The 19,861-nt window shown below is 52.1% G+C and overlaps 1 protein-coding gene and 1 long non-coding RNA gene across 2 annotated transcripts in view; both read left to right on the forward strand.

Moving 5' to 3' along the window:
• The first annotated feature begins 3,640 nt into the window (after positions 1 to 3,640).
• LOC122457112 lies at positions 3,641 to 7,536 on the forward strand. Its single transcript, XR_006276451.1, has 3 exons — positions 3,641 to 4,000; positions 4,733 to 4,864; positions 6,395 to 7,536. It is a non-coding gene; the product is annotated as an uncharacterized LOC122457112 (long non-coding RNA).
• Positions 7,537 to 12,222: 4,686 nt separating this feature from the next.
• ARL8A (ADP ribosylation factor like GTPase 8A) overlaps positions 12,223 to 19,861 on the forward strand; it is a 38,493-nt gene continuing 30,854 nt past the window's right edge. The window contains exon 1 of the mRNA XM_038379733.2: positions 12,223 to 12,426. Coding sequence (XP_038235661.1) covers positions 12,304 to 12,426 — 123 coding nt within the window. The 5' untranslated portion in view covers positions 12,223 to 12,303. The remainder of the gene's footprint in view (positions 12,427 to 19,861) is intronic.

The raw sequence follows: 19,861 nt of genomic DNA on the forward strand, positions 1-19,861 counted from the left end.
TTTGTTTGTTCCTGGTGTGGATTCTAATATTAACACCCTCCTCACAAACACAACCTCATGAAAGCCCAGAATATTACTCTCCGCTTGCTATGTGTCCTAACAACTGCACTCTGTGACTGGAAGAGAGATGAAACAGCTTTGGTTTAATATACCTTTCACTTAAGATGTGTTTAACAAGGGCTGCCTCTGTAATGGACCGTTTCCTTCAGTGTGAGAGATAAATCTCACACAAACCTCTCCTTAGTCTGGTTGGTTTGGGAGTGGAAATGGCTCAGGAACAGGAATTCCCCAGAGATCCTTGGTCATTTTTCTTTTGAGTCAGGCCAGAAATACTGTAAAAACAGCCCGGCTGTGCTATTGGGATGGTTCTGGTTCCAGGCTCTGCAGAGGGACGTGAAACTAGAGATATGCTTGTTTGAAGGCAGGTTGAGCGTGGGGTGGATGTTGAGTCTGGTTCAGAGGTTAAGGACAACACTTACTGTATCCATATCCAACTGACTGTCCGTGGCCATGAAAAGAATGTGATCTTTCCATGGCAGTGTCATGGCATGTGATTTCACCACAGGGCTGGAGCAAGAGCACAAATATAAAAAGAGGACACGGCAAAATACAGGCCAAATCCAATCATAGAATCATGGAAGATTACGGTTGGAATAGACCTAAGGGGGTCATCTAGTCCAACCCCCTGCTCAAAGCAGGACCAACACCAACTAAATCATCCCAGCCAGGGCTTTGTCAAGATGGGCCTTAAAAACTTCTAAGGATGGAGATTCCACCACCTCCCCAGGTAACCCATTCCAGTGCTTCACCACCCTCCTACTGAAATAGTGTTTCCTAATATCCAATCTATACCTCCCCCACTGCAACTTGAGACCATTGCTCCTTGTTCTGTCATCTGCCACCACTGAGACCAGCCAAACTCCGTTCTCTTTGGAACCCCCCTTCAGGTAGCTGAAGGCTGCTATCAAATCCCCCCTCACTCTTCTCTTCTGGAGACTAAACAAGCCCAGTTCCCTCAGCCTCTCCTCATAAGTCATGTGCCCCAGTCCCCTGATCATTTTTGTTGCCCTCCGCTGGACTCTCTCCAATTTGTCCACATTCCTTCTGCAGTGGGGGGACCAAAACTGGACGCAATACTCCAGATGTAGCCTCACCAGTGCCAAACAGAGGGGAATAATCACTTCCCTCGATCTGCTGGCAATGCTCCTACTAATGCAGCCCAATATGCCATTAGCCTTCTTGGCAACAATGGCACACTGCTGACTAGTATCCAGCTTCCAATCCACTGTAATCCCCAGGTCCTTTTCTGCAGAACTGCTGCTTAGCCAGTCGGTCCCCAGCCTGTAACAGTGCATGCGATTCTTCTGTCCTAAGTGCAGGACTCTGCACTTGTCCTTGTTGAACCTCATCAGATTTCTTTTAGCTCAATCCTCCAATTTGTCTAGGTCACTCTTGTCTATCCCTTGCATTGGTGCCTTTTAATTTATTTTTTTCCCATGTTTCTGCCAGAGTGAAAGTCTCTGAAACCAGAAGTGCAGGCTTCATTCACTAAGACTTATCACTTAATGGATGAGGAAGCAGAGTCCCTTCCAGCCATCTCCTTTCTCTGGGGAGGGACTGTAAGATCTGGTTAGAGCAACCATGCAAATATCACTTGGTTCTGCTGCCGACCCACCTTGACAGTGGACAGGCCCCTTCATCTGTAAAGGAGACTCAGTCTACATTATAGCTGCTACAAGGCACAGCTATGGAGCTCCAGCTGTGCTGCTGGAATGTAGATGCTTCCTGCATTGACAGGAGGGCTTTTCTCCATCTATTAACCCACCTCTCCAAGAGACGGGAGCTAGCCAGCTGGAAGAATTCTTCTTTCGACCTAACTGGTAGATTAAATCCACCTAAAGGAAAACCCCTCCCATTGAATGGCTACACTGAAGTGCTACAGCAGTGCAGCTATGCAGCTGTAGCATTTATTTTCAAGCATAGACAAGCCATATGTAGTTAGGTCGACCTAATCCCCAGTGTAGATGCAGCGAGGTCCATGGAGCAATTCTTCAGTCAGCCTCGCTATCACCTCTTAGAGAGATGAACTAACTATACCAATGGCAAACCCCTTCCATTGCTATACTAAGTGTCTGTGCGACAGCCGCAGAGCTGCACCTATACCCTGAGAAGGGCCCAGTGTTATTACTGATTAGAGTCTTATTTTCTGCCCTGCTTGTGGGTTCTGCCATAACTAGCGGCAGAATGGGTGGTGACTTGGGCATTGGAGATCAGGGTTCTATGCCCAGTTCTGCCAATAACCTGCTTTGTGCCTCTGTTCACACACCTGTCCTTGCTGTCTCCTCTATTTCCACTGCAAGCTCTTTGGGATAGGGATTCTCTTACTAGGGCCTTGTCTACACTACAAATGCTTAGCTGGTATAGCTGTACTGGCGGAGCCCTCTAATGTAAACACAGCTTATATTGCCAGAAGGCGTTATTCTGCTGGCATAACACAACCTCCCCAAATGACTCTAGGGGTATGTATACACACTACAGGGCTAGGGCGACAGAAGAATTCTTCTGGCAATGTAGCTGCGTCTACAGTAGAGTTTAGGTTGAGCTCACAGACCTGAGCGATGTAGCTAGGTCGATCTAAGTTTTAGGTGCAGACCCTGCCCAACTATGTTAACAGAGGCAGGCTGACGTTGGTGTCCACACCAGGGGTTTTGCTGGCATAGCTCTGTTGGCTAGGAAGGTGTTTTTTTCACATCTTTGACTGACATAGCTCTGCCAACAAAACTTTGTAGTGTCGAGCTGCCCTCTGTGTATATACAATGGAGCCTAGAGGTGCTACTGAAATACTGCTACTAATAAAGAAATATCTACAGACTGTGCCAACAGCTGTCATTATGAAATACAGTTACATACTGAGGACAGAAAGCAGCCAGTCAGCCAAAGTATTGGTGTATCGCAGCATCAAGGAAGACATACACCCACATTGTATCCTGTCTCTGCAACTATTCAACATATACGTAGAAGAGATAATGAGGGAAAGTTCTGAAGGCATTAACTAGGATGTGCAGCTCAAGGGTGTGTACATCAACAACATAAGATACATAGGATCCGAGCAGCTCACAATCTATAATGTAGTGTTGCGGGTTGAGTTAAAACCTCCTTAAAACTGATGAGTGTAACAGCTGCATTTCGGTCAGGTTAAACATTAAAAAAGCACTAGCAGGCTGTAAGTGTATGTCTATACTGCAGTCAAACACCTGTGACTGCCTTTGTTAGCTGACTCCAGCTTGTGGGGCTTGGGCTACGGGGCGGTATAACTGCGGTGTAGATGTTTGGGCTTGGGCTGGATCCCGGAACCCTGTCCTCTCATGGGGTCACAGAGTCTGAGCTCCAGGCCAAGCCTGGACATCTACACCGCAGTTAAACAATCTGTAGCCCGAATCCTGCCAGCCTGAGTCAGCTGACACAGGCCAGCCGCAGGTCAGCCTGGACAAGCACAGTGTGGGACCCTGATCCTGGGAGAAGCCCAGAGAGGGGGCTGGGGCTGGACTAACTGGCTAATGAGACTTGGGAAGAAATGGTCTCCTATTGTTTGGTTCCTCCTGTGTTTGTGGAAACAGGGCTTTGGCTCTTCTTTGTTGTGGTGGGGCAGAGAGGCCCCACGCTGGCAATGAGGGGGTTAAGAAGGCTGACTGGTTCCCCATTGGCAATCGAAGGGTTAGGGAAAACTTGTGGACCTGTCACGCAATTGGCCCTGCCCAACTACACTGCAGCCAATGTCAGGCATGGAGAGGGGAGATAAAAGGAGTGAGCCCAGCACTGTTTGAGTGCTGACTAAGAAGGTGGGTGGAGTTCTGTTTCTTGGGGAAGAAAAGCCCAGTTCTAACCCTGAGATGGCATTTGCTTGACAGTTGGATCAATCCTCCTGGAGGGGATGACCAGATCCTGGGAAGGGAATTGACAGAAGCACAGACGGTTTTGGAAACAAGCCCCAAATAGAAGGGTGAGGTCCCAGTGAATGTCTGTGGGATGACCCTGGCTTTGAGTGGTTTGTTTTTGTTCCTTAGTACCTTTGAGTGTCAATGCCCTGAAAGGGGGGCTTTGGCTGGAGGGCTCCAGTGCTGCTACTCTGACCTCAGAAACAGACCAGGGGAGACTTGCAGTGGGGTGAGTTTTGCCCTGAAGGTTCCCAAGGTGAGAGCTGCCCTAGTAAACAAATAAAATTGCATCAAAGATACTAGACTTCATCTTCATTTTTTCCTTCTAGCTGGAACAACCCACAGGACCCCAAATTTGGATAGCTGTTTGGGTTAAAAGCACCCCTCTGTGTGGTAGGATAGTGCAGAAGAGACAGAGGCCTTGATCTTGAAGTTCATCATTTTAGGTCCCCAGTGCCTAAGTACCTATGAGGATCTGAGTCAGAGTGACCTTGGGCAAGTCACTTAAGCATACAAGAAGTCTGGAGCAGAGAATTGAACCTAGGCCCTAACCACTGGGCCATTCTGCCTCTTTCTTCCCTCTGCCATAGGAAAAATCAGGGGTCACAGCACTTGAATTTGTAATGTAAAAAAACAAAATTAAACCCACCCCAATCCTTAAATAAAAAGAGGGTGAAATCCTAGTCTCACATCAATGGCCAGATCCCTATTGAATTCAGTGGGGACAAGATTTCACTCAAGGCTTTTCTAATCCATTGTAAAGAATCAAAAGAGAATTCAATTTTTTCCCTTTGAAGGTCACTTTAATTACAGGCTTCATTCTATTATGCACGTGATGTACATTCCATTTAACTGACCACAGAGGAGCAGGAGGGGCTGGAAAGGAGACAGAAGATTGAACTAACGATGGAACCTGCAAGCGAACTGGCGTGAGTAGTCTCATGGTTGAGATGGCTGGCCAGCAATGAGAAAAGGAGTGAGGCAAAGAACCCTCATGCTCACAGCCACACCCATGCAATGCTGCTTGTATAGATGGACAGACTTGAATCAGCTGTCTGCACCTGGAGGGCAAAATTCAGTCCTTGGCAGAGGGTTAGCATGAGGCTTAGGCTATACTTAAGGTCCATGTAAGGTCTACGGTATTTTGAGAGCTTAATTGGGACTTAAATGGTTGATAACCTTTGGTCTGGCGTTCTGTATGGTATTAATTTCAACCTCTGTGTACTGGCTGGCTAAGTGATAATGCCCCATGTATTTATTGGGTAATAGTCTGAATATGTGAAGCCTGAGATCTAATTTTTGCTCACCCTGGGTATAATCAGTGCAGTACCATATGCAGTTGTGGGTTAGTACAGTGTGCCGATTCACGTGGGTTACATGCCTAATGGGTTGTATTTTGTCAGGAATAATGGAAGAATCTGTTTGCTGCTTTTTAAAATCTTAACAAAACTAATCTAGTCTAAATTCAAGGGGGTGGAGAGATGGGGAATGGGTCTTCTAGCCAAAAGACAATATATGTCCCCATCATAGACAAGGGAATCAAGTAACAGGTTGAAAAAAACCTTTAAACTATGCTGCAAACACTGAATATATGCAGAAATTGGGACCAGTTCACAAACAATTCAGTACCCAGAAGATGAGCTAAAATTGTAATGAAACCAGCTGGGTCTGGTGACTGGGATGTTCTGGGCCACACTTATTTAGCAAGGAAAGGGATAGAAGGTTGGAACCCAAAAAGTTCTGTTGGTTGGAAAGAGACTGAGAACTGAAGTGGAGTCCAGTGTCTGTGTGAACTTCCATTTTGGGGGGTAGAGGATGAGATGGGGAGGTTAGAAGGGGCAGGACACAGCATGTGTTAAGATCATCACCAGGGACCGGAGAGTGAGTTGAATAGAGAAATGAGGATGGGACAAAAGAATAATCATCATGACCAGAAAGAAATAGCAGAGAGGTGGTCTATAACTGCTGTGTCTAGCAACCCCAGCAGTTAAGGTTGCACAAGTGTTTTCATTTCAAAGGGTCTCTTTCATTTTCTTTCAGAGTAGCAGCCGTGTTAGTCTGTATTTGCAAAAAGAAAAGGAGTACAAACGTATTTTAGTCTCTACGGTGCCACAAGTACTCCTTTTCTTTTTTCATTTTCTTGTAACTGTTAAAGTTTCACCTTACAGGATGAAATATTCCAGGACTGGTCTCTGCCTGGGGATTTGTTGTTTGAGCAAAACTGTCCAGCTGGCTTAAAGTACAAAGCAGTGGGGTGGAGGGCTGTGCACAAATTACATAATGTATTGGGGCTGGGAAGAGATCCTTAATTTTGCATGTTTGCTTCAGTGTTAAAAGGGGTGGGTTGGTCTCAAAAATCACCCAAAAATATGTAATGTAACTTATGGACCACCTGTGGGTGTGAAGAATGTGATACACTTTGCCACTGTAACAATTTTCGTAATCTTTTTTTAAAACAGCCCTAGTGTCGTCATGATTTGGGGTATGGAATCTGAAATTTGGTACAGAGATGGTCCCTATGCTGCACATGCTCATTTAAGACGTGAGCAAAATCTTTTTCTAACTCCTTCCAAAAATAAGTTCCTCCTAAAGCAGAAACTCACTCTGGGGAAACCGTAGCCAAAATGTGTGGCTTTTTCTATAGCATGCAAAGGAGCTACAGTGGTGTAGTCAAATAATCCTATGCTTTCAGCCCAAAATTACTTATTTAAGTCTCCATGAGAGAGAACAGGAATTTCCTCCTCTCACTGGTTGCAGCAATTCTGAAAACAAAATGGTCGTTGTCTCAGAAAACAAAGGCAGCTTCATAGTGACAGATGCCACATAATAGAAATGTTTTTTTTTAACCTTAACTATATCAGGCACTTTAGAATCCACACTCTGATGCAAATACTGACAATTCAGTTTCTTTACCTTCAGTGAGTACACACTTGTCTTTCAGACAGCTAGCTGGCTCTGTTTATGGCATGAATGAATTCAGGATACTGTAGTCTAATGGCTAGGAATGCACCGTAGTCTGGGGATATGGGTTTGCAGCCGCCACCTCTTCAGGTAGTTCCTCTTGGTCACTCAGCCTGAATTATAAACACACCCATATTTAAGTGCAGGGCAATAACTTACTAGATAAGTTTCACTTGTTTGGACTGGTTTAGGGTTGCCATAAGGCTGATGGACATGAGGGTTTTTCCTCATGTGAAGCCAAAGTGCAGAAATCATGTTGTGGACTGAGATGTTTGGTTCGGAGTTGTCATGATCTGACAAAAGAGAGAATACAAGTGAAAACGCTTTTTGTGGCCGTCACTTTACAAAGTACAGCCTCAGTACCAAATTTGACCAGAAATTCCAGTTGCTCTACCATTTATTTACTGAAGTAGTAAATGAGCTTCTGCTTAAATGATTCCTATTCATTTTACATGCCCCTTTTGGGCTCAGAATAGTGTAAGGAGATAGGCTGGGTTTGAGCTGATCCCTGAGAGACTAAGTGTGAGCCAACGTTGTTCCTATATGAAATCTAAGTGACAAAGTCTGCACTTCTCTAGCACCTTGCATTGAGGTTCACTGAACATTTGCAAAGTGGTCAGAATCACAACACCCTTATGAAGTACAGAAGAGAGATTACTGAGATTACTCTGCACTGATATGGATAGCAGAAGTAGTTTAACATCCCACAACCCTGTAGGGTGGTAATAAATACCTGGCTCAATTTCCCAAAAGTGACTTGAGATTTGGGTGCCTCCGTTTCAGTGTTACAAGGGTGGGGTGGTCTTGAGCTCTCATTCTCTAAAAACCAGGCCCCTTTGAAGTGTCTCAAATCACCTGCCACTTCTAGACACCTTGGGCTTCGCTCTTATAGTTCTAGATGGCTCTAGTTTTTCATCCATAGATCTCAAAGCACTTTACAGATGTGGGGGGGAGGAATGAGGCAGAGGGAAATGACTTGCCCCAGGTCACACAGACACAGTGGGAATACAAGCCAAGTCTGACTCCCAGTCCCTTTGCCTTAGTACTTAGAGGCACTAGGGAAACGCATGGATCACATCTTGCTGCTGCCTGACATGGCAGCTAATAAAACTAAAACTAAACTAAAATCCGCCGAGACAGGTTTGATCCTTCTGCAGAAATTGACACACGCTGAGACTGAGGAGGGCTGAAGTTACTAACTCAGTCCCCAGCCTGTTTAAATGCTGTCTCCTTTTATTTCCTCAGGGAGGTTGTCTTAGGTGTGTGTGTGTGGGGGGGGGGGTAATAGCTAATATTCAACAGCCAACTCGCCTTTTCGAGTACCGGTGCAGAGTCTCTCCTGTAAGAAGGCAGCTAGGCTGCAATGTATCTGAGCCCAAGCCCTGGAGGACACTGGGCACCTTCACTAAAGGTGAGACAGTGAAATCTTGTGTGAGCAAAGCTTGGTTACCTGGAGGGGGAGGTGGGGGGGGCAGGGGAAGGGGTTAGACCTTGGGTCACACTGTGGGGGGCCCCCTAAGTGTCTAGCGGGCCAGACCTGGTGGGGGGGGGTTGGCCCCTTGAGTGTGTGTGTGTGGGGTTAGACCCGTGGGGGGGGGGGTTAGGCCCTGGGATAGGAGGGGCAGGGTGGACCCCTGAACATGTGTGTGGGGGGGGGGGTTAGACCCTGGGATGGGAGGGGCAGGGAGGACCTGTGGGGGGGGGGTTAGACCCTAGGATGGGACGGGGAGGTGGACCCATGAGTGTGGGAGGGGGTTAGGCCCTGGGATGGGACGGGGAGGTGGACCCATGAGTGGGGGGGGTTAGGCCCTGGGATGGGACGGGGAGGTGGACCCATGAGTGGGGGGGGGTTAGGCGCTGGGATGGGGGGGCAGGGTGGACCCGTGTGTGTGGGGGGGCTAGGCCCTGGGATGGGAGGGGAGGGGTGGACCCGTGTGGGGGGGGTTAGGCCCTGGGATGGGAGGGGAGGGGTGGACCTGTGTGCGTGGGGGGGGTTAGGCCCTGGGATGGGGGGGCAGGGTGGACCCGTGTGTGTGTGGGGGGGGGGGTTAGGCCCTGGGATGGGGGGGCAGGGTGGACCCGTGTGCGTGGGGGGGGTTTAGGCCCTGGGATGGGGGGGCAGGGTGGACCCGTGTGTGTGTGGGGGGGGTTTAGGCCCTGGGATGGGGGGGCAGGGTGGACCCGTGTGTGTGTGGGGGGGGTTAGGCCCTGGGATGGGGGGGGCAGGGTGGACCCGAGTGTGTGTGGGGGGTTAGGCCCTGGGATGGGGGGGGGCAGGGTGGACCCGAGTGTGTGGGGGGGGTTAGGCCCTGGGATGGGGGGGGCAGGGTGGACCCGAGTGTGTGGGGGGGGTTAGGCCCTGGGATGGGAGGGGCAGGGTGGACCCGAGTGTGTGGGGGGGGTTAGGCCCTGGGAAGGGATGGGAGGGGCAGGGTGGACGCGTGTGGGGGGGGTTAGGCCCTGGGAAGGGATGGGAGGGGCAGGGTGGACGCGTGTGGGGGGGTTAGGCCCTGGGAGGGGCAGGGTGGACCCGTGTGTGTGGGGGGGGGGGGTTAGGCCCTGGGATGGGATGGGAGGGGCAGGGTGGACCCGTGTGTGGGGGGGTTAGGCCCTGGGATGGGGGGGCAGGGTGGACCCGTGCGCGTGTGGGGGGGTTAGGCCCTGGGATGGGGGGGCAGGGTGGACCCGTGCGCGTGTGGGGGGGGTTAGGCCCTGGGATGGGGGGGCAGGGTGGACCCGTGCGCGTGTGGGGGGGGGTTAGGCCCTGGGATGGGGGGGCAGGGTGGACCCGTGTGCGTGGGGGGGGGGGTTAGGCCCTGGGATGGGAGGGGCAGGGTGGACGCGTGTGGGGGGGGTTAGGCCCTGGGATGGGATGGGAGGGGCAGGGTGGACCCGTGTGTGGGGGGTTAGGCCTGGGATGGGATGGGAGGGGCAGGGTGGACCCGTGTGGGGGGGGTTAGGCCCTGGGATGGGATGGGAGGGGCAGGATGGACCCGTGTGGGGGGGTTAGGCCCTGGGATGGGAGGGGCAGGGTGGACCCGTGTGTGTGTGGTGGGGGGTCAGGCCCTGGGATGCGGGGGCAGGGTGAACCCGTGTGTGTGTGTGGGGGGGGTTAGGCCCTGGGATGGGGGGGCAGGGTGGACCCGTGTGTGTGGGGGGGGTTAGGCCCTGGGATGGGGGGGCAGGGTGGACCCGTGTGTGTGGGGGGGGTTAGGCCCTGGGATGGGGGGGCAGGGTGGACCCGTGTGTGTGTGGGGGGGTTAGGCCCTGGGATGGGGGGGGCAGGGTGGACCCGTGTGTGTGTGTGTGTGTGTGTGTGTGTGTGTGTGGGGCGGGGTTAGGCCCTGGGATGGGGGGGCAGGGTGGACCCGTGTGTGTGGGGGGGGGCTTAGGCCCTGGGATGGGAGGGGTTGGGTGGATGCGTGTGGGGGGGGTTAGGCCCTGGGATGGGGGGGCAGGGTGGACCCGTGTGCGTGTGTGGGGGTTAGGCCCTGGGATGGGGGGGCAGGGTGGACCCGTGTGCGTGGGGGGGGGTTAGGCCCTGGGATGGGGGGGGCAGGGTGGACCCGTGTGCGTGGGGGGGGTTAGGCCCTGGGATGGGGGGGCAGGGTGGACCCGTGTGCGTGGGGGGGGTTAGGCCCTGGGATGGGGGGGCAGGGTGGACCCGTGTGCGTCTGGGGGGGTCAGGCCCTTGGATGGGGGGGCAGGGTGGACCCGTGTGTGTGTGTGGGGGGGGGTCAGGCCCTTGGATGGGGGGGCAGGGTGGACCCGTGTGCGTGGGGGGGGTTAGGCCCTGGGATGGGGGGGCAGGGTGGACCCGTGTGCGTGGGGGGGGTTAGGCCCTGGGATGGGGGGGCAGGGTGGACCCGTGTGTGTGTGGGGGGGGTGTTAGGCCCTGGGATGGGGGGGCAGGGTGGACCCGTGTGCGTGGGGGGGGTTAGGCCCTGGGATGGGGGGCAGGGTGGAACCGTGTGCATGTGTGGGGGGGGGTTAGGCCCTGGGATGGGAGGGGCAGGGTGGACCCGTGTGGAGGGGGTTAGGCCCTGGGATGGGAGGGGCAGGGTGGACCAGTGTGGGGGGGGGGGGTTAGGCCCTGGGATGGGGGGCAGGGTGGACCCGTGTGCGTGGGGGGTGTTAGGCCCTGGGATGGGGGGGCAGGGTGGACCCGTGTGCGTGGGGGGGGTTAGGCCCTGGGATGGGGGGCAGGATGGAACCGTGTGCGTGTGTGGGGGGGGGTTAGGCCCTGGGATGGGAGGGGCAGGGTGGACCCGTGTGGAGGGGGTTAGGCCCTGGGATGGGAGGGGCAGGGTGGACCAGTGTGGGGGGGGTTAGGCCCTGGGATGGGATGGGAGGGGCAGGGTGGAGCCGTGGGGGGAGGGGTCAGGCCCTGGGATGGGGGGGCAGGGTGGACCCGTGTGGTAGGGGGGGTCAGGCCCTGGGATGGGGGGGCAGGGTGGACCCGTGTGTGTGTGTGTGGGGGGGGGTCAGGCCCTGGGCTGGGGGGGGCAGGGTGGACCCGTGTGTGTGTGGGGTGGGGTCAGGCCCTGGGATGGGGGGGCGGGGCGGACCCGTGTGTGGGGGGGGGGTCAGGCCCTGGGAGGGGGGTGGGGCAGGCCCTGGGATGGGAGGGGCAGGGTGGACCCGTGTGGGGGGGGATAGGCCCTGGGATGGGGGGGCAGGGTGGACGCGTGTGTGTGGGGGGGGTCAGGCCCTGGGATGGGGGGGGCGGGGTGGACCCGTGTAGGGGGGGGGATAGGCCCTGGGATGGGGGGGCAGGGTGGACCCGTGTAGGGGGGGGGATAGGCCCTGGGATGGGGGGCGGGGTGGAACCGTGTGTGTGGGGGGGGTCAGGCCCTGGGATGGGGGGCGGGGTGGACCCGTGTGGGGGGGGGTCAGGCCCTGGGATGGGGGGGCGGGGTGGACCCGTGTGTGTGGGGGGGTGAGGCCCTGGGATGGGGGGGCGGGGTGGACCCGTGTAGGGGGGGGTCAGGCCCTGGGATGGGGGGCGGGGTGGACCCGTGTGTGGGGGGGGGTTAGGCCCTGGGATGGGGGGCGGGGTGGACCCGTGTGTGGGGGGGGGGGTCAGGCCCGGGGAGGGGGGCGGGGCAGGCCCGGCTCGGGCTGTGGGGGAGGGTGCGGGTGAGGGCTAGGCCCGGCGCGGGGCGCGCTCAGAGGCAGGCCCGGCGGGAGAGGGTTCGGCCGCGGGGCCGGGGCGCGGCGGGGGCGGGGCCGGGGGCGGGGAGCCGGGGCCCGTCCGGCCGCGCGCAGCGAGGCCTCCGGGCCGGCAGGCGGCGCTGGCGGGGCTCGGCGTCTGCTCCCTGGGCCGGGCGGCGGCGCGCGGAGCGGCCCCACCCAGCGCGAGGCGCGGCGCGGCGAGGCGGGCGGCGGGCGCGCGGCGGGCGGCAGGATGCTGGCGCTGTTCACCAAGCTGCTGGACTGGTTCCGGGCGCTGTTCTGGAAGGAGGAGATGGAGCTCACCCTGGTGGGGCTGCAGTACTCGGGCAAGACCACCTTCGTCAACGTCATCGCGGTGAGCGGCCCCGCCGGCCGCCCCGGGACAGCGCCGCTGCCTCTGGCCGACAGCGCGCCGCTGCCCCGGGCGAGGGGCTTGTGTCTCTGAGGGGGCGGCCCGCCGGGGGGGGGAGCGGGGTCTGCCCGGGGGCGGGGCGGCCCGCCGGGGGGGGGAGCGGGGTTTGCCCGAAGGGGGCGGCGGCCCGCCCGGGGGGGGAGCGGGGTCTGCCCGAGGGGGGGGCGTCCCGCCCGGGGGCGGAGCGGGGTTTGGCTGAGGGGGGGCGTCCCGCCCGGCGGCGGAAGCGGGGTCTGCCCGGGGGCGGGGCGGCCCGCCTGGGGGGGGGAGCGGGGTTTGCCCGAAGGGGGCGTAGGCCCGCCGGGGGGGGGGAGCGGGGTTTGCCCGAGGGGGGGGCGTCCCGCCCGGGGGGGGGAGCGGGGTTTGCCCGAGGGGGGGGCGTCCCGCCCGGGGGGGGAGCGGGGTCTGCCCGAGGGGGCGGCGGCCCGCCCGGGGGGGGGAGCGGGGTCTGCCCGAGGGGGGGGCGTCCCGCCCGGGGGGGGAGCGGGGTTTGGCCGAGGGGGGGCGTCCCGCCCGGCGGCAGAAGCGGGGTCTGCCCGGGGGCGGGGCGGCCCGCCTGGGGGGGGGAGCGGGGTTTGTGCAACGTGTGTGCGCTGGGGCTGGGGGGGAATCTCCACTGCTGGGCTGGTGCCCGTGGGCCGTGTGGGGGCATCGCGGCATGTCCCCGGGGCGGGTGTTGGTTTTTTTTGGGGGGGGGGGGGTGTTAACAGCCTACCCGGAGATACAGACCGGAGCGGGAGGAAGATTCCCCCCTGTGATGGATGGTAATTTCATCTCCATCCCCTCCGATCAATACCGCCCTTAGCAGGGGATGGCAGCCGGAAAGCTCTGCTGGCTTTGCAGGGCAGGTGTCGTTTTGCTGCGGGGGAGGGGGGTGGGTTTGTAATTAGTGGGGGTTTCTGTGACTAATTTTTCAATACAGAGTCCGAGGAAAGAAGCAGAATCCTCCTAACAGAGAATTTCCCAGATGGAAAGATCTGATTTATTCCAGCCGGGGTGATGGTTTTCTGTGTAGTCTGCAGTAATGGCTTCAGAGCCTGCATTTTAGGAAGGAGAATGAAGCCTTTGAGAGCACGTGGGTAACTAAATGGATAGGGAATATGGATACACAGTATGTGCCTATTTAAACGGTCAGGATGGAATTTATAGAGTATAGCGGGTTATGCAGTTGATTTAGTATGAAATAATCTGTAGGGTTTGATTGTTTTGTTAAACTGGAGCCTGACCCATCTTCTTCCTTCCTGGAAAGAGGATTGCAGCCTGACACAGGCCAGAATCGCAAGGCGCCCGCCGCCTCAGAATGCTAAGTAGTTTGTCAGCAGAGGGAGGCAGAAGGGGCTGAAGCGGCTGGGCCAGCCGATTCCCCTCCCCATGTCTTTCAAAAGTCTGTCCTCCTGCCTGGCTGGAGATGGGGATAGCTAGGGGCAGAACCAGAATCTGAGTTTTCTTGGCTGAGAGCTTGCTTTGTTGTGCCTGCCTGTTTTATTTCATTTTCAAAGTGGATTCACACTATATAAATTGATCTGCACCAGGAAATATTCTAAATAACAGTAGTCATGCCCTACTTCAAAGAGGTTTTTTTTAGCCACTTGAAATAAGACATGGCAATTTCAGTATGGTTTGATGGGGTGCCACACAGAGGAACTGCAGGTTTGTAATGCAATCCTGAGCAAGGTATTTAGGGGCCCTTCATAGCCTTTTGTTGCTGGCTAAGGGTGGAGTAACATATTCTGCCTAATTCAGTTAATTTTGATTTGTTTCTGTATGCTGAAGCCATAGCAACACGAGCTGGAAATATGGCAAGATGTAGGCTTCTTTTTGGAAGAGCTGCTCTGTCATTGGCAACTGGTTTAGCAGTGTGTGCTGGACAGAGCTGTGGGCCTGATGCATGGTACCCACTGCAGGTCTCGATCCATGCACCCTCTTGATAGTCTGCCATCAGGGTTCACAACCCACTTCCTATTTTTGCTGACTGTGTGTATCATGCCATCCAGGGCCTTGTGATATGAATTTTGAGGTTGGAGGGAAATACCTTGTAGTAGTGTAGTTGTACTACCTTGTAGTTTTTCATGATGTAACATTAGCTGAAATGACTGGAAATGCCACAGTCTGGGTGGTATAAAGGCTATCGCTTCTTGTTGTTTCAGTACTCTCCCAAATCAGTGGTAGCAATTTAAAGTTGCTGTTATCTGGTGTGTGGTGGTGGTCTGTGTTCGCTCCCTAGCAGACACCCTTAAAATTGGCACTCTTATTGGCAGCCAACATAGCCAAAGACTGACTGGCCGGAGGGCTTTGGTCCCTTTTTTGTGTAGAAACGGTCCTTTCTATGCCTGGGATGAATCACTGGAGTAGGGAGGAAGAGCTTTCACTGCACTGGATAAACAGAAGGCTTTGGTCTCCAAGGTAGCCATCTGGCATCTTCCCTCCTGGGCATTGCAGCATATGGTGACCCTTTCTGTTAGGGTCCCATGCCCCTGAGCTACATTAGGCTTAGTAAACAACTAGCTTGAGTGAAATTATCAATTCTGTTTGCTTGTAATCTAATATTAATTAGACTAGGTTCTTAAATACTGTAACACTCAGGCTGTCCTACCTGAGGCAGCTTGTGCAGGGCAGCTGCAGACATGTGGCCAGAGGGATGCACTGCTAGCTCCTCTGAGTAATAGCACCCGAACAGTGCCAGTTCATCTGCAGGGATGCACCATGCAGCTCCACAAACACTGGCACAACAGCAAAACTCGTCTGGGAGCAAAGACAAACCAGCAAGTTTTGGAAGTCTTGGCTGAAGAAAAGGTCAGCGGTGGGAATGCTGCTCATATGGAATTGTCCTCACAAGCACGCACTTGTGAATAAAGTCTTTTGGTAAGAAGGCATCCCCATCTGCCTCTAAGCTTTGCCCTTGCTATGTTTGATTCCCCCAGTGGTTTATTTTGGAGAGGACGGTTTGGTTTCCCTTATTTTTCCTCCATCTCTTCTTGATCGTGAGTGGATGTGGTGCTGTGTTTGGGACGTTAATGGCTTCTTTCAGAGTCAACACTAGTCCATGGATCAGTTGTCGGGTCAGAATTAAAAAGGCAGCAGCACTACAGGGTCTTTCCTCCTTGATGAGGCTTAGTTTATTGCTGCCACAATGTCTGAGAACTTCATTGTCCTAGGCTGAGAGGAGGCCGATAGACTTGGATCTCTTGCAAGTGCAGCAGTACCTCTGGGGTACATCTGCTTACTACTTCCTTTATGGTCAGTGCCATGTGTTTTTTCTGAGGCAGTTATGTTTAATCTGTAAAGTGTTCAATATAAACATTGTTTATTCCCAAAAGACAGTCACGGCACCAGCAATACCCAAACCATGCTTGTTCTGCCCAGTAATAGTTCAGAACGTTCTGTAGCAATCACAGAAACATTTGTTTGGATTGTTATAGCTCATTTCCGAGCCCCCTTCCCCTTAGCAAACCATCATATAGAGGGGGGGGTCTCCCTTGACACTGGCACTGCAGAAACAGAATCCTGTGACTGAGACCAGTTCCTCCCCCAGTATTGTGGTGGTGTCCACAATCAAAGCTACCTTATGCGTAAGCACCAAATATACTTCATTCGACAATGACTTAGAGTATTTGTCTGGTGCTAAAAGTGAACTGAAGAGAGGAGTTGAGGTTGTGAGGCATAAAGAAGGCTTTAACATCTAAATGTTTAATTTTAGAAATATCAGGAATGTCAAGTCTAGTCTTTGTTTTGGTGGCAGTCACCTCCGCTTTTGGAGCGCCCTCAGTTCTTAACTGAAGGGAATGGGGTACTGGATCTTTAGCAAAATTACCCATTCTACAAATTATTATTCGGGCATTAGAGATAAAGGGACATTGTCAACTTGAAATCTACTCGGGCTTGTTTTTTAAAAAACAAAACAAAACATGAATTAAAAATAATTTGAGGCTACCCTTGTTCTTGAGTCCCCCTGCTAATGTTTGTGGTCTTAAAGTGTCCTGTTTAAATATAAAATGTTTACACGCACAATCAGGAAAACTGATGACCTATGGTGCTGTCAAATAGGGTGCCTTTCTATGCTCTTTTTTATGGGATTCTTAGAACTTGCTTTTAACAATAGCAAGTAAAGAGAAATTTCAGACCTGTGTAAGATGACATGTCCCTTTTAAAATAGGTATAAACAAAACCAATTTTAAACAGTCCAAATATAATAACTTCTTCACCTTTCAGTGGTTAGTCAGGTTTCTGTTTTGGTATCTGATGTTATCCAACCAGTTGTTTGTTCATGGGCTTCTAGGAAAAACAGGCTAGACAAGACATGAATTTCAAACAAGCAGAACTTCTGAAAAAACCTTTTTAGGCTGACTTTATATACAATAGCTAGTTAACCACTAGACCATGGCAAAGCAGGAAGCAAGAGCTGTAAGATGACTGTACAGCTCTTATCCTCCCCCCACGCTTCTAGCTCTGTTTTGGGGGTTTGTGATGGCCTTAGTTATGGCATGGGAAACCCATGCTCCTGAGCTTGGTTGTGTCTTGCCAGATAAGTAAAGGAGGAAACAATTTCTTGCTTTTGTTTTATAATGTGTGTATTTATACGTGAAGTCTAAATATCTTTTTAAAGAACTTCTTAAACATATGAACTTTTTAAACCTTTAGGGCCAGATGGAAAGTACCTCAGTGAAGCGGTCTGCAATGGGAACTTAGAGTAGCTACATCTCTCCGGGGGTGTGAAAAATTCACAACCTGAGAGATGTAACTATGCTGACTTGGCCCCCAGTGTAGACAGCGCAAGGGCAATGAAAGAACCCCTCCTGTCGGCGTAAGTAGTGTCTACATTGAAGTGTGACAGCAGTGCAGCTGCACTGTTTTAAGTGTATATGTACCTGGGACTGCAACTATCAAATGAGATCTTGTCTGCAAGATGGCTGCCAGCAAGCAGGCAGCTCCAGAATAGTCATCATAATTAAATACTTAATTGTTCAAGTCACATCTGAAGTGAGTGTGTGGGTTGGGAAGGCAGGAGAGACCTGAGGCCAGCAAGATCTTTTGATTGGTTTTGTCTCCCAACAGGTGAAAAACTTGCTCAGCAACAATGGCTGTTAGAGTAGAAATGCTGAAAGAAGGGACAACAGTGTGGTGACGAAGGCACGGAGTTTTTGGGAGGGAAAACAATGTCCATTTCAGATCAGAATCTTTGATGCTGTTAAATTTTGTGAATTAAAATAGAAATTCAAAAACCGCTTTACATAAACAACCTTAACTCTTGCATAATGACAGGTTTCAGAGTAGCAGCCGTGTTAGTCTGTATTCGCAAAAAGGAGTACTTGTGGCACCTTAGAGACTAACAAATTTATTAGAGCATAAGCTTTCGTGAGCTACAGCTCACTTCATCGGATGCATTTGGTGGAAAAAACAGAGGGGAGATTGATATACACACACAGAGAACATGAAACAATGGGTTTATCATACACACTGTAAGGAGAGTGATCACTTAAGATAAGCCATCACCAGCAGCAGGGGGGGGAAAGGAGGAAAACCTTTCATGGTGACAAGCAAGGTAGGCTAATTCCAGCAGTTAACAAGAATATCTGAGGAACAGTGGGGGGAGGGGTGGGAGGGAGAAATAACATGGGGAAATAGTTTTACTTTGTGTAATGACTCATCCATTCCCAGTCTCTATTCAAGCCTAAGTTAATTGTATCCAGTTTGCAAATTAATTCCAATTCAGCAGTCTCTCGTTGGAGTCTGTTTTTGAAGCTTTTTTGTTGAAGGATAGCCACTCTTAGGTCTGTGATCGAGTGACCAGAGAGATTGAAGTGTTCTCCAACTGGTTTTTGAATGTTATAATTCTTGACGTCTGATTTGTGTCCATTCATTCTTTTACGTAGAGACTGTCCAGTTTGGCCAATGTACATGGCAGAGGGGCATTGCTGGCACATGATGGCATATATCACATTGGTAGATGTGCAGGTGAACGAGCCTCTGATAGTGTGGCTGATGTGATTAGGCCCTATGATGGTATCCCCTGAATAGATATGTGGACAGAGTTGGCAACGGGCTTTGTTGCAAGGATAGGTTCCTGGGTTAGTGGTTCTGTTGTGTGGTGTGTGGTTGCTGGTGAGTATTTGCTTCAGATTGGGGGGCTGTCTGTAAGCAAGGACTGGTCTGTCTCCCAAGATCTGTGAGAGTGATGGGTCGTCCATCAGGATAGGTTGTAGATCCTTGATGATGCGTTGGAGAGGTTTTAGTTGGGGGCTGAAGGTGATGGCTAGTGGCGTTCTGTTGTTTCCCTCTGCCACTTGAAGAGCTCTTTCCAGATCCTATCAGGACATTTCAGGTATATCATGAGTGATGAGCTGAGATCATCAATTATGCACAAGGTGCTGACTTTGTTATGTCCAGTTCCCCACCCTCCGACTTCTGTCTGGTTTTTTTCACGTTACAGCTTGTTATAATGTATAATAAAGTAAACATATGGGAACTTACACCATTAAAAGTGTTATCCAGTAGAACCTGAAGAGTTATGAACACACCAGTCAACCGCACACCTCATTTGGAACCAGAAGTATGCAATCAGGCAGCAGCATAGCAAATACAGTACAATACTGTGTTAAACATAAAGTACTAAAAAAAAAAAAAGTATTGACAAGATAAGGAAACTGTTTTCCATTTAAATTAAGATGGTTAAAAGCAGCATTTTTTCCTGCACAGTAAAGTTCCAAAGCTGTATGAAGTCAGTGTTCAGTTGTAAACTTTTGAAAGGACAACCTCCATTCCTGAGGTGTTTGTAACTCTGAGGTTCTACTGTAGTAGCATTCAAATCATATACTCTACACTCTGATATAAGGTCGTTACGCACTCTGCTGGTGAACTGCTTTACAAACAGTCAGGTATGCTAGTGCAGCTTATAACATCCTTATAGTGGAGTAGTTCAGCTGTTTGAACTCGGGCTTATCCACTACAGGTGTGTACCAGCTGACTTTTTAAAGTCCACCATACATTTGACAAAATCAATAAAGTAGCTTGAATGGTGGTTTTGGACATTCCAAATTCCATTGCAAGTATCTCTTAAAAATAAGCACCTGACATTTTTCGAGTCCTGGGCATGAGGTCAAGAATTATTAAATAAACCACATTTGAAATTTCTAGGACATGCTGTGTTTGACATGGTGACACTCAAGCTGTGGTAAAGTAGCTGTAATTCTGTCTTTAAAAATGATTGTAAGTTCTGTACTTCAGAAATGGCTTGTCTTATTCACCTTCTATGTCGCCAAAAATCTCTGCTGACCCAGACCACACAAGTGAAATTTGAAATGTAAAGCTCTCTGATGGAGTAAGGACCCAAATCAGATTTACAGTGCTGTTGCCCCGACTGTAGCCTCACTGGGGGTGAGGG

This window comes from Dermochelys coriacea, chromosome 21 (genome assembly GCF_009764565.3).
Source record: "Dermochelys coriacea isolate rDerCor1 chromosome 21, rDerCor1.pri.v4, whole genome shotgun sequence".
Taxonomy (NCBI): domain Eukaryota; kingdom Metazoa; phylum Chordata; order Testudines; family Dermochelyidae; genus Dermochelys; species Dermochelys coriacea.